Raw genomic sequence first — 14,694 nt, 5'->3', positions numbered from 1 at the left:
GGTGGGGGTAATAGCTGACTCCACATGCTCATGAAGGAGTGCAGAAACCCACAAAAGCATGTTCAGACATGCACATGTCCACATCTATGCATGCATGACTAAGACCCCTAACATAGGAACTCCAGGGTCTAGACAGGCTTGAGGACTGCTCAACCATAGTAGGTAAAGCAGTGAGTCACCCCAAAACAAGAGGAGGAGATGGAGGCTTGGAGGTAGGGAGGCTGAGCTGCCTGGACAGTGGGTGGAGGGCCCAGGATTCACCCCCCCCTTTGCTCATTCTAACCCTTAGGCAGGGGCCACCTTACCTCAGAGCCCATGTCCTGTTCAAAGTCCTTCCGGCAGATGTGAGCCATGACCCCTGCGGCCAGTGCATCCCCCAGCACATTGATCATGGTGCGGAAACGGTCCCTGGGGAGCCAAGGGGCAGCGTGGGGGCACCTTACAGCCAGGATTGGCATGAAACTGAGATGACACCCACCCATCAGGCCAGCCCAAGTCTAGTCTCTGGTGTTTTTGGTGCTGTGGACAGCCATAAGGAGGGGAGGCCGGGGTAGGGGAGGAGAATGGGCTGGTGGCCACACAGCTTTACTCGCATCTCCAAGTTAGATGGATTCTGTGGATGCAGGAACTCATCCCATTTATATTCAGGAAACTAAGCCCCATAAACTATAGGCCAGGTTGGTGTGGTCAGGGGCCCCCGTCTACTGCTCTCCCAGCCACCCTGAATAGCAGCCACTGAGGTAAACCCCACTCACAGGGCCCAGTCAACAGCGATAATGAGAGTGATGTCGTCCGTGGGCAGTCCCACGGAGGTGAGCACGATGACCATGGTGACAAGTCCAGCCTGGGGGATGCCGGCGGCCCCGATGCTGGCTGCAGTGGCAGTAATACTGAAGGGGGATGGCAGGAATGAGGGGGGCTGCTGTCAGGGCTTCCTGCAGGAGACCAGACGTGGGGCCTTGGGACACCAAACGGGCCATTAAACCTGCCACAGGAGGGAGGTGTGGGGTGCAGACATGTCCCTACTCAGGTCCTGTGACTCCATGGGTCCCAGCTTTAGTTCAAACAAAAGTCACTTAGAAATTTATGGAAAACCCTGTGTCTGAGCTGCTGCCTCTGTGGGACCCAGAGCCCTGGGGCCTGATCCTAGAGCCATCCTAGAACCCCCAGTCTGGCATGAGAGGCCTCCTCTTGGACTCTGGCCTCATCTGCAATCTTGTCTGAGCTCCCTCACAAACCTGATGGTCTGCTCTGGTCCTCCCTAATACTTGCTCTGGAGGTCCCTCTGATATTAGCCCCCCAAGCTGGCTAGGACCCCCTATCTCTGAGGAAATATGGACAAGGACCCAGAACCTCAAGACCCAAAGGCCAGGTCAGGTGTGGCCTGGGATGAGCCATCCGCTCCCCTACCCCAGGCCACAGAGACCCTCTTACACACACCCAGTTCTCCATCTCCTCTTAGTATCCCATCCCTCCATTCAGGTGTGGGGCCTAGGGCACACCTGATGGTGACGATCTGGCCGAGGTCCAGCTCATGGTTGTTGACCTGGGCGATAAAGATGGCGGCCACAGCTTCATAGAGCGCAGTGCCATCCATGTTGATGGTGGCGCCCACGGGCAGCACGAAGCGTGCAATGCGTCGATCAATGTGATTGTTCTCCAGCAGGCACTTGAAGGTGATAGGCAGTGTGGCTGAGCTGTGGGCAGAGGGTTGGAGCTGCCTCTTGGAGGACAGGTACTGGGCTCCTTGGCACAGCAGCCTGTCAGGGCCTTTGACTTCTGCCACACACAGGCAGGGCACCCGGCATCAATCAGAGCATCCTGAGGGTCAGGCTCACCCCTGTGAGAAACCTTCTATCCATCTTTCAGATATATTTTAGTATATGAAGAGCTAGACCTGAGGCTATCGTGCCCTCACTGGCTGCCACTGTCAATGTGTTTGCTGGTCACTTCTGTAACTCTGGGCTGGTGCTTAGACCCAATTGGGGGTGGTCCCAGAGCCTGTCCTGTCCTGCAGGGTTCTGATGGGGCCCCAGGCAATGCATGTCAAAAACATTTTCCTATTCCCCTGACTGTTCCTAGTGTATAGCTGGTGATCCCGGCTATATTGGCAGAGGCTCCCGCTACCTTGAGTCCAATGATGACTCTAGGGACAGAGTACAGTGTTGTCTTGCCTGGTGCCCCACCTGGAGGAGGTTGCCAGAGCAATGAGCAGGGCCTGGAGGACGCCTCGGATGAAGACAATGGGGTTCTTCCTGGTGACGAGGAAGTAGAGCAGGGGGAGGAGGAAGAGGCCATGGGTCAACAGCCCGCACACTACTGTCATGGCATAGAGGCCCAGCTTCTTCCGGACGGCTGTGGGGTCATCCATCTCTAGAATCTTTCCAGCAATGAGGAACACGATGCCGAAGGGGAAATACCTGGGGCAACGGCCACAGTTTAGGCTCCATGAGGATTGAGTGAGAGCCTGGGCCCAGGGCTGGATCTCTTCAGCCAGTCCAGCCTCATCTTTCCTCCTACATCCCAGGTCATCACCTCTGGGAAGGCCTCTGTGTCCTCCCCACTGTACTCTGCAAGGTTAGGCTAGAATATTCCTTGGGCATGACCCCTGCCACAGGAGAGGCAGCCAGTCCTCACTTCCAGGGTTCCCTCCTCTGAATGCTGAGCTGAAGCAGGTCATGGGGAAACTGAAGCTGGGAGAATCAGGCCAGGATTAGCTCCAAGTGGCACTACAACAAAACCGATGGGTTTTGAGGTACCCGGGGAACACATGGAGCCTCCAGGCACCATTCTGCCCCCTCCTACGGGATGCAATGTCTCCCCAAATCCTGGGCAAAGAGAGCAGGACATGACTCTCACAACCCCTCCATGAGGCTTACCACACGGCCACGGCCACTATCCTCATGACGGATTCGTTGAGACACTGGCAGAAGCTGAGCAGGGGGGCCCCACTGTCGCCCATGCGGCCCAGCATGATGCCTGAGGGGCAAAATTGGTCACACTAGTATGTCACTCACTGATGTCAGGAGACATAGCTGCAAGGAATGCAGAGGGGCAGGGTAGGGCTGTACACATGACCTCCCAGAAGCTTCTGTGCCCTCATGCTCAACTCTCTCACTAGCTCTCTATGGTGGCCTCCAGATGTGCTGCCACCTCTGCTTCTCTCACTGTCCTCACATTCAGCCATTGGTGCCTTTATAAAAACATGGTGCCCTGCCTCTCCTGCATAAGAATAACCAGGCTCTCTGCCTCCAGCCTGCATTGGTCTGGCCCCAGTTCTCCTACTTGTCCATCCTGTTCCAGCCCCAACATCATGAACTTCATGATGGTGTCATTCTAGGCTTCTAGAATCCACTAGGCCTGGGCTCCTGCAGTACTGAAACCTGAAATATCAGCTTCCCTGTCCTCTTTGTGGCAAACACACACTTTCTTCTTGGAGTAGCTGTCTTTATTTCTTTGTTTTATTTGGATTTACTTTTTTGTTTATTTGTTTGTTTTCTGCTCCAATCTTTGCAAGTGTTTCAGGGATGTAAACACCAAATATGGGAATACGTGCACAGAAATGAGTACTATGAATGACGTGAGTATTGTGCATGAAGTGATTACTATGCATGGAAGTAAGAACCATGCCTGTAAGTGAGCACTGTCCATGGAGGTGAGCACCATTATGTCTCTTCCCAGCAGTGAGAGTGACTGTCGGGGACAGAGACAGCGGTAGGGCATTTGCTTGCATACAGCCAATCTGGGAGGACCCAGTTTGATTCCTGGCATCCCATATGGTCTCCTGAGTCTACCGGAGCAATTTCTGAGCACAGAGCCAGGAGAAACTCCTAAGCACTGCCAGGTATAGCCTAAAAACCAATAAATAAATAAATAAATAAATAAATAAATAAATAAATAAATAAATAAATAAATAAATATTTTTTAAAAAAGAGTGACTATCTACCCTTCTGGTGACAGACATGGAGAGTGATATCCTTTGGAGCTGCTCTTATGAGGTCACTGTCCCTGAATCAGAGACACTCATTAAGTGTTCAGCTGGCAGGGACAGAGAGCTGAAACCCAGCCCAGGAAACCCCAAAGGTCTATCTCCTTGCTCCAGGAAATCCTTAACCTACTCTGTCAATGTAGTGAGGGGTTCAGGTAGAGATGACAGCAGTGATCAAGAGCTGGGCCTGCTCTGATGGCTGAGGACAGACTGGCTGAGGTCTCTCCAGCTGGCAGGGCAAATAATATTTTTGTTTGTTTGTTTTTGGGTCCACCCGGCATCGCTCAGGGGTTACTCCTGGATCTATGTTCAGAAATCACTTCTGGCAGGCTCGGGGGACCAAATGGGATGCTGGGATTTGAACCGATGACCTTCTGCATGAAAGGCAAATGCCTTTCCCTCCATGCTATCTCTCCAGCCCCAGGGCAAATGATATTATGTGTCTTTACACCAGAGATGTGGAAGAAGGCAGAGAGCATATATGGCTCTGTACAGGAACTAGATGCTGAAAGGAAGTAAAGTGATAGGCATGATACCCCTTCAGTAACAATATGGAAAAGCACAGTGTTTAAAGGGGGAAAAAAGGAACACACACACACACAGAGAAAGAAAGAAAGAAGAAGAAGAAGAAGAAGAAGAAGAAGAAGAAGAAGAAGAAGAAGAAGAAGAAGAAGAAGAAGAAGAAGAAGAAGGAGGAGGAGGAGGAGGAGGAGGAGGAGGAGGAGGAGGAGGAGGAGGAGGAGGAGGTCTGCCATAGAAGCAGGCAGGAGGGAAATTGGGGACATTGGTGGAGGGAAATGTGCACTGGTGAAGGGATGGGTGTTAAACATTGTATGACTGAAACTCAACCATGAACAGCTTTGTATCTCATGGTGATTTGACTACAAATTTTATTATTAAAAATATATAGAGGCTGGAGCAATAACACAGCAGGTAGGTTGTTTGCCTTGCATGTGGCCGACCCGGGTTTGATTCCCAGGTCGATGAATTGGTAATGGCTCCCAAAGCCTTCCAGGAGTAATTTATGAGAGCAAAGCTTAGTGTAACCCCTGAGTGCCTCCGGGTATGGAACTCCCCCAAAACAAAACAAAATAGAAACATAACAATTATTACGAGTTGAATAAAAAAAGACACATGTGGAACACTGTGCGTGCTCACACAGCCAGGTATGTCACAGATTGGTGTGGGCACACACCACATACCAATGTGGGCATGTGCTAACAATGGCATCTGCCAATATGGGCAGATACCGATGTGGGTACTCACTGACATGTGGGCATGCATATGCAGATGGGGAACACACTGCCACAGCAAGGGCAGAAAGGAGGGCACCCAGAGGCAAGGGCACACACTGTTGTGGTGCACACGCAGCTAGACCCTGATCCAGGCAGCACACAGGCCCAGTCAGCATGGAGGACTGGGATTGTCTCTTCCTGAAGAACTTCTCTATGTTCCCACCCTGGGAAAGAAGGTGACTGGGGAGGAGAGAGAATGTTCAGGACGGAGACAACCAAGACACAGGAACTTCAGGGCCAGAAAGATGGCTCAAGGGCATGAGCACATGTTTGGCACGGGAGCAGCATAGGTTGATCTCTGGCACCATATGTTCGCCTGAGCACCTCTGGATGAGACTCGCAAATAAATGAAAATAATATATAATCACAAAGGAGAGCACCATCCATTAGGGCAGGCCATGCAGGCATCCCTCTGTGCAGACAGGCAGGGTGCCAATCCCACTGTGGCCAGGTCTGAGGGAAGGGAGCCAGGCCCAGCTGCTGGGCAGATACAAAACATTACTCAGGCAGTTACATAATGGCCTGGGTCAATTGTTTAAGCCAGGCAATTATGATGGAGCCCAGGACATAAGACCAGTGCATGATGACGGGACAGTCCAGGTCCCCTTCAGAATGCAGAAGGTACAAGGGAGAGGAAGAGCAGGTTGAGAGGTGTAGACAGAGATCACCCTAGTAGTGATACTTATTTAACCTTGGACCCCTTTCCAGGCATACTGAGAGCCCCACAGCCTTTCTGTAGGAATTCCAGGACCTCTTAAAGGACTCACCAGAATGTGAACCTGCTGGCAAATTCTGCAGGAGCCAGCGATGCAAGCAGCCCTGAGGCCAGAGGAGAGGGCAGAGGGACAAGGGAAGGGAAAAGGCTCTGGCTAACTGAGAGGACATGGACCTAAGCTGGGTGGGCTCAAAACTGACCCCCAGCTCTCCTGTCCCAGGGGGATGGGAGATTCTTTTTTTTTTTTTTTGTTTTTTGGGCCACACCCGGCAGTGCTCAGGGGTTACTCCTGGCTGTCTGCTCAGAAATAGCTCCCGGCAGGCACGGGGGACCATATGGGACACTGGGATTCGAACCAACCACCTTTGGTCCTGGATTGGCTGCTTGCAAGGCAAACGCTGCTGTGCTATCTCTCCGGGCCCGGAATGGGAGATTCTCACTTGAGAAGAAAATCCTGGGGAAAAGTCAGGGAGGCAGAAAGATTCTGCCAGATGGGGGGAACCTGGGGCTAGTTATAGAATAAAGCTCTGAACACCTAGTATCTCCTAAAACCACAGGATTAGGGCCTTTGAGTCAGATTGTTCTGGAAGGGTTCAGAGATGCTGCCAAAAAAAAAAAAAAAAGATGTGTGCATGTATGGTGATACTAATACGTGTGTGTGGTGGTACTGGGGTATGTGCATACATGTGTGGTGGCCATGTGTGTTTGTGTTGCTGGTCTCATGTGTGATGGTACTGGTGTGTGTGTGTGTGTGTGTGTGTGTGTGTGTGTGTGTGTGTCCAGTATATGTGAACCATCTGCAGATAGGTATACTTCTAGATAGGGATATCTTACAAGTTCAGAAGCTTACACAGTTCTGGGCACTTTAAGGAATTATGACACATCACAAGCATGTCTGCAGATCTTAGAAGAAGCCTATGTGTGTGAGGGGCGCTGCAACTTTACCTCTCTCAGTTTCGTGGTTTGAAGCTCTTGAGGCATTAGAGAAGAATGTGAAGAGGAGGGGATGTTCAGGGAGGCCAACCAGTAACCCCAAGAACCAGTGTGGGGAGGTTGGTGCTGGGAGAAGCCCACAGTTGAGGTTCGACAAGGCGATTGAGAGTTTTAGCGTTTCCTCTTCTGGATCTCACAGTATCACTGTCCTCACGCCTGGGATCCAGACAATGGCTGGGAGAGCCCAAAGGTGAGAAAGAACGGAGGGGGCACGTAAGAGGGTCCTGACATTCGGGGACAGAAAGTTTTGAGTGAGGAACCCCCAAGCTTCAATAGGGGGAAGCTTGGTGGAACCCCCTTCAATCATGGAAGGGAGACTGACCTCTACTGGCCAGCAGAAGAAGGCCCTATTTTCAAGGTGGGTTGAGTGACAGGGACACAATGACAGGGACAGGGACAGGCACTGCTGGGTGCGGGGGTGCCACTCACCCATGGTGGCCGAGAAAATGACTATGCCCAGTACGTTCATGCCATCGCTGGTGCCTGGCTCCGACTTGTAAACCACCTCGGGTGGAGGAGTGAGGTCGAGGACAAAGTTGTGCACCCAAGAGCTGTTTTCTTCCTGGAGCCCGTAGATGAGGGGTCTCTGGGAAGCCCCTTCCGACGGCACTTTGGGGGTCTTAACAATTGCGATGGTCTTGGTGCGGTACTGGAGGGTGACACCCCATGGAAGGAATCAAGGTCAAGTGTACGCTAATGCCAACACAGCAATCCAACATATTGGAAGCACATTTGTACCCGGAACACCAGGACTGGCACAGCACTGAGGCAGGTAGGGCAGCTCATTATCAGTGCTCTGCCATGAGGAGTGGAGGACCATTTCTCCATCTCTGCCCTCCCCAGCCATGAATGACTCTTGCACACACACACCCCATCTTCTTTTTTCTCAACATCACAACTCCTCTCTGGCTATATTCTCACTGACCGCAGGGGACCCTGCATTTATCCACCTGTCCCTTCCTAACCTATCACCCAACTTGGCCTGTTTTGGGGGACTTGGATCTGGCCAGCCTAGGGACTTAGCTTAGGCTTCTGGTCAGAAACCCTAGTCTACTCTGACCCCCACAAGAAGTGGGAGCTCAGAGTGAAACCTTAAATATTGATCGATACCTTCAAGATAATTGAGTTTCATCAAAAGAGTTTCATCAAAAGGTTCATCCTGATATTGGTCCCCACCCAGTCCAGTCTAAGCTACCCACATTGCAAAATAAAACCCAAGACAGTGGTACTTATGGGACATTCCTGTGAAAGATCCTTCCACACATACAAAACCCACCCATCACACATGCACCCACCACACACAAACCATCCCACACATATACCCACCACCCTACACACACCACCACCACCACACCCACCCACACCCACTACTCTCCATCTTCTACTCCCCACACCCACAAATATCCACCATACCACCCCACATATACTCACCGTCACACACATTCACTACCCCACATATACCCTCACCCCTAAACCTGTCACCTCACACCCAGCCCATACCCCAGACATATCCCACCCCTACCCGTACCCCCCACATTCCCCACATATCCCAGTCCCACTTCCCCACACTACCCACATACACATTACTGCCTCCTGTTCCTTACCTGGAAACAGGGCCTGCTGCGCTCGTGGGGACCCCAACCTTCTATCTGCCAAAAAATGTCTGCTACAGCAGTCAAACCCACCCACAGTCCCCATCACTCAGGGACCTGCTCACCTGCTTGAAGGTGGCCTCTACCAGATTGGCTGGGAACATGTTCCTGGGGAGAAAGGCTGGAGTGAGAACTGCTGGGTCAGACAGAGGGTTGGGTCTGCATCACTCCTGGGTGAAGCCATCTCTTGCCCAGCTCCTGTTCCTCTGCCATCCCAAGTCCCAGTCCTTGATGCTCCAACCCCAACACTGGGTTTTCCTGAAATAAACTTTGTACACATCCAGCTCCGGACTTGTGTCCTCTGGCCTCTATTGCCCACCCTGCTTTTGCTGGCCAGGGGCCAGGCTTTCTCTGGCTGCCCAGGCCCTTCTCCTGTTGGCTCCTTGCTTCCACACACACAGCATGGCCACCTGCCCTGTTGGCCTCTGGAAGGCAGGACTCTAGATTCAGATTGTATCTGCCACCCAGAAGTGGGCTTTTTCCTAGCATCATCTTCAAAATCTCATGGAAGACGGTGTCAGAGAGGTTGGAGTGATAGTACAAGCAGGTGGGTTGCGTGACTTGCACACAGTCAACTAAGCTTAGAACCCAACATCCCATTGGGTCCCCTAACTAGCACCAACAGGAGTTATTCCTGAGTTATTCCTGCCAGGTGTGACCCCAAAACAAAACAACAACAACAATAACAAACCCGTTAGAGTCAGCATGGCCAGACATTGGCTGTGCCAACAAAGAAAAACCAATGTACTTAAGTTCCTTCCCAGACTCCCAGAGGTTCCTAAGCATTCACCAGGAGCAACCCTGCAGATCCCAAACACTGCTGGGGAGCCTAGACACCCTGGCACTGCAGGACCAGAGCAGCACTGCATCCCTGGCACTGAACCTCTGGCCAGGTTGGCTGAGAATCTCCAAGACAGGCCCCTTGAGCACTGCTTGGGAGCACCACCCCGCCTCAGGAAAAAAAAAAAAAGAAAATCAATATAGCAGAAGCAACAGCCTTGAAACAGAACCAAGTGCAGAACCACGTATACTTCTTAGTCCAGCTGGTCAGAAAGGACAGGAAACTCGCAGAAGGTCATTTCTAGCAAAATTTTAAAGTCATATTCTACATCATTTCCTGCACCAAAGTGCATAGGGGTTAGAGAAAAATAATTAAAAGATGAAAGCATAAAAAAATGAAAACTTTAAAAGAAGAAAATGTAGATTTGTATATATTGGAATAGGGTGGTGGATTGCATACTGTGGTGTTCAAGGTGCAATTTCTGGCTGGCTTTGTGCTTAGGAGTGAGTCCTGGTGGTGCTCCAGGGATCATATATGGTTCATGGAATTTGAACCAGGATCAGTCCCATGTGAGGCAAGTGCCTAAGCCCCTGTATTATCTCTCTGACTTCAGTGGGTTAGGGTTTGTGTATGTGTGTGTTGTGTTGTTTGTGTGTGTGTGGACTTGAAAAGTTTCTAAGAACAAAAATATAGCAATACAAATAGTAGATTTTTGATATATTAAAATAAAAGATTTTGGGTTTGGTTTTGGGCCAAAAACCATTGCTCAGAAATTACTCTTGGCTCTACACTCAGGTATCACTCCTGGAGTTGCTCAGAGGACCATATGGGATGCTTGGGATCAAACCCAGGTCAGCTGCCCTATCATACATATCCTATTCTCTGTGCTAACACTCTTGTCCAACAATTAAAGATTTTGGAACCAGGAAGCTATCTTGGTGGGTTGAAGTGAATGCTCAGGAAGCTTGGGTTTGGTCCCCAGAATCTAACAGTCCCCTAAGCATAGCCAGAGGTGTCCTCAGTTGTACTGAGCCAGAGTAGCCCCTGAATACACTGGGTATGGTCCCCAAACAAAAATAAATAAATTAATTTGGAATTCCCCAATTGCAGTATGGTACCCTGAACTGAATTCTTAGACAGAAATAAAAGAACATTAGTAGGAAAACTGATGAAGCCCACATCAGGTGTAGTGAACAGGTCAGTCTTGTTTTGTTTCTGAGTTCTGTTCCGTGGTGTGTCAACTTTTCAACAACTTCTAAGATTCCTGCAGCCAGAAGAGAAACTACCTCAAGGCCTTTGGCTTCAAGTAGACCCTCAGCAGGGAAACTGGGTTCGCCCTGGTGCTCCATATCTACACCAGATCCCAGCCTGTCGGGCATAGTCAGCCTGGGTCACTGCACTGTTGAGTGTCAAATGGTTTTGAAATCTCTCCTGGGGACAGCTCCAGGGGTTACAAGGTGGCTTTCTAATAAAACTAATAAACCTGAGCATGAGAAGAAATGCTGGGCACCCAAAAGGTTAGAGATTAAAACCCACAGTGGAACTAATAGCTAGTACGAACTTCCTTATGAACTGGAATTAATATGGGTCAGGTATAGCTGCTACCAGTTCCCCAGCACCATGTTCTCCTACTGAACAGAAGCCTTGGGATGTGGCTGACCTCAGGGCGCCATCAACCCTCCTTTCCCAGCATGCCTAGGCCCAGGGCCAGCCAGGAACAGAAGCTACTGACTTCTAGGAAAACTCCTGCAGAGACACCCACTCAACTCAGCAGGGCCCTTCAGCTGCCATCTGTCTTTCTTGTCCCTTCATGGTCACTGCAGATGTGCCTGGGATGACAGGCTCACACAGCAGGTTGCAGTGCTCATATACTCAGCCACAGTATGCATTGTGTTTTATCTAGGATGGGAGTGTACATCTGATAGTGTCAAGGGATACTCTTGATGGCACTCAGGTCACCAGGCAATGCCAGAAATCAAGCAAACCCAGGCCTCCTGCCTGCAAATACTATATGCTCCAGCCCTTTGATCAGTCTCTCGACCTGCAGTTTGTGCTTACACATATTGGCCAGAGCTGGTGCTTCTTGGGTACGGTGCTTGCGTGTCTTTTCCATTGTGGGGACTCAGTGTGTGTCACTTACTTAAACACATCTGGCTGTGGGGTTGCCAAGGATCATGGTGGCAAGATCACACACAGCAGAGCTGCTTGAATCATGCTCTGTGTGTGTGAGACATGGAGGATTTGAACTTATGATTATATACTAAGTCCCAGCGCTATTCCTTCAAATGACTTCTTCCTGCCTCAGAATCAGAGCTAGAGTTTGAGCAACCTTTTCAAACATTGAGACAGATGAGAAAAGCCACATGTGTGGCGTGGCAGGGCACAACATGGAGGGGTGCAGGTGGGGTCCCAGAGCAGCCCATCTCAGGCGGAATGCTGTCTGCAAGAAAATGCAACCTGAACTGTAGTTGTGGTCTCTAATGTTTTCAATTTCTCTTTACTAGCAGCCCAGCACAAAATCAGACTAATCCATGCATATATACCAAAGATCAATCGACTTTTTCAGATTCAGTCGCTATATAGTATGGATTAGTAAAGGGGGAAATGCACATTTTTTTTCTGATTAGAGAAAGCTTCCAAGCTCCCCTTGAGCCTGTGCTCCTGTGAGCAGGTACATAAATTCCCTGTCCAGTTGCCTGGGAGACAGACGAGTCCTGCTGGCCTCGGGCATCCCTGACATGTCACCTCTACTACTCTGTTCACATCCTCTGCAGTGTGGCCAGTTCCACATTCACTGTAATCCTGTGCATCCCTGCCCCCCAGGACCCAAAGGTAGAGACTGTTCCTATGAGCTTCCCTCATGCCCGAGAGGGTGAGTCACTGGGAGCAGAGCAAGCCAGGCCTTACATCACCGCTCCGGTGTTTGAACGAGCCAGGACCGGGCCCCACAGTCCTCTGGTGCTCAGGTTCTGGTGCAACGTTGCAGTCTGAGTAGACAGTGACTTTCTTTGACATACCCGTCCTCTGTCCTCTCCATGAGCTCCCCTTCAATACTAGTCCTTGTGAGACACCTGCTGGGGATCAGGGCAGGGTAAAGGGCCTTGGGGCCTTTGATGTGTGCATCTTCCTTCTATATGGTCCTTCTGGTGACCAGAGCTAGAAGGAATCTCAGAGGGGAGCCTAGAACCCTATAGTGTCTTGGCCAATCTCATCTTCTAGAACCTTGCAGGGCATTTCTGCTCCCCTACATGGTTGCAGAAGACTAGGAAGGGAAGACGGCTCCTGAGAGACAGACCCAGGCTGTGCAAGGAGCTGAGCTGGGACCTGATGGCATGGGGTGTGGCCCTGCTCCCCAGGAGCACGTGATCTCCCCAAAGCTCTGCCCCCACCAGAGCAGACTCCATCTTAACACCCTGCCTTGCAAAACAACCCTTTTTGGGGGTTGAGAGTTGTGGGGTGGTGGTGGTAGGGATCTCAAACCAGAAGCATCCATTTTGCCACGTGGAAAGCCATGAGAAACTACTGGAACATTTGACTCGGACACGGCGTGTGTGTCTTGAGCTGTCAGTGCTGAGCTATGCGTGGCGGGGGTGGGGCTGGGCTCCCCAAGCACCAAAAGCTCTTTTCACCACAAGGAAATGCTGTTTCAAATCAGAGTCCAAGAAACGATGAATCATAGTCACCGAATCTTAGAAATGAAAGATCTTACGAATGCGGCTTCCAGGTCTCCTGATCTCTGGGCCTCTCATGCCTCCCTGAGAGTTCTGCAGGCCCTTGACAGGGCCCTTTCAATGGCTTCAGACCAACCCCCTGACGCATCGCTTCTACCTGCCATTTTTCTCTCACGAGAGTCAGGTCTATGGCATCTCCCTCCACAGATTTCCTCCAGCACTGCTCTTGGGCTTGGTGGCCACACTTTCGTCCATGTGGGCATAGCACTTTATGCCACTGTTGCTGCACCTTGGCACAGTTGTTGCCTCACCAGGAAAGCTCCTGTCTTCTATGTACCCCCTTTACTGCAGACCAGGTTAGCCTCCTCATCCTGCCTGGCACTGGCCCCCTCATCTGTGCCCCCTGTCTGGTCTAGTCCCCAGTCAATGCTGCTTTTAACTATTCAGGGCATATCTCTTTTCCTTCAGGGCTCAAATTAGGTCTGAGTGTCTGGGAGGAGAGAAGGAGAGACAGGGAAGAGGGTTTGGGGTGACAGGGAGTGAGTCAGAAGCACATGGTGGGAAACAGTGGCTTCTGATTGGGGATTGGTATGGGGCAGGCTACGTCCATATAATGTATGTGGGCTGAACAGGGCTTTCTCAGGCAGAATACACAGTGCTGGGGAGTTATACTGGCTGGACCCCCCCCCCAAAAGTTACTGCCTCTCTAGAGGCCTCTACTCTCCACATGCTCCTGGCCCAAGGGGTAGCATTGCAGGAAGTACCAGGACTGAGGAGCAGAGAACAGCTGTGGGTATTCACAGGGCCCCCCATGCTTGCCACCGGCCATTGAGTACACAGTCTGAGCATCCCAATTCCTCCCAAGCATCCCCAAAGGCCCTGCCTGGGGTCAGTATGGCAATGGTGGGAGATACAGTGAGTCTTACCGGACCAGGTCCAGAAGAGCGTCCGCAGAGCTCAGTACAGGCTTGCCACTGTGCTCTGTGGCTTCCTTCTGGGCCGTGCTGCCGGGATGGATAACAGAGACCATGATGATGCCCACGGTGACTGCCATGAAGGTGGTCCACAGATAGTAAGCCACGGTGAGGAGGCCCAGGCGACTGGAGGTCTTGGCATCCAGAGAGGCAAGGCCAGACATTAAGCTGGAGAGACAAGTGGGTCAGGGTCCATATTAGAGGTCCAGACCCTTGGGGGCTCCTAATGACTCTCACAGCACTCAGAGCATGTGTCAGCATAGGAACTCCTCAATACCCCAGTCTTCCTGCTCCTTCTTCCTCCTCAGCTCTGCCCTCCCAGGCACATGGCCCCATCTCTACTCTTAGGCTCTGGGCCTTTGCACATGCTACTTCCCTTTGGTCCTCTTCTTGGCTACCTTTTTTTGCCTAACCCTACAAAGGCCACACTCACTGTCACCTCTGTGGGGAGAGCTGTTTGGGACTGTTTGCACGACTCAGGGGAGACACCAGTTTCTGGTGCCACCACCTATTTCCCACCTGCCTCTACATGGCCTCTCCAAGAGGCCCATCCCGGCTCAGTGGCCTCCATGCAGGCAATGGCAGAGTCTTCCTCAGGCAGGGACATAGTGAGGGAGTGAGGTTG

At 51.2% G+C, this 14,694-nt stretch overlaps 1 protein-coding gene across 1 annotated transcript in view; it reads right to left on the bottom strand.

Annotated features, from left to right (window-relative positions):
* The window catches only part of SLC1A7 (solute carrier family 1 member 7), a 33,257-nt gene that overhangs the window by 433 nt on the left and 18,130 nt on the right, over positions 1 to 14,694 (bottom strand). Inside the window, exons 3-10 of the mRNA XM_049774800.1 lie at positions 14,022 to 14,237; positions 8,709 to 8,751; positions 7,421 to 7,640; positions 2,880 to 2,979; positions 2,187 to 2,420; positions 1,503 to 1,697; positions 756 to 890; positions 306 to 408 (exon numbers count right to left, since the gene is read on the bottom strand). Of these exons, the coding sequence (XP_049630757.1) occupies positions 306 to 408; positions 756 to 890; positions 1,503 to 1,697; positions 2,187 to 2,420; positions 2,880 to 2,979; positions 7,421 to 7,640; positions 8,709 to 8,751; positions 14,022 to 14,237 (1,246 nt within the window). The remainder of the gene's footprint in view (positions 1 to 305; positions 409 to 755; positions 891 to 1,502; positions 1,698 to 2,186; positions 2,421 to 2,879; positions 2,980 to 7,420; positions 7,641 to 8,708; positions 8,752 to 14,021; positions 14,238 to 14,694) is intronic.

Source organism: Suncus etruscus, chromosome 6 (genome assembly GCF_024139225.1).
Source record: "Suncus etruscus isolate mSunEtr1 chromosome 6, mSunEtr1.pri.cur, whole genome shotgun sequence".
Lineage (NCBI taxonomy): Eukaryota > Metazoa > Chordata > Mammalia > Eulipotyphla > Soricidae > Suncus > Suncus etruscus.
Note: the sequence above shows the minus strand (reverse complement) of the source record. Positions and strands in the feature narration are given on the sequence as shown.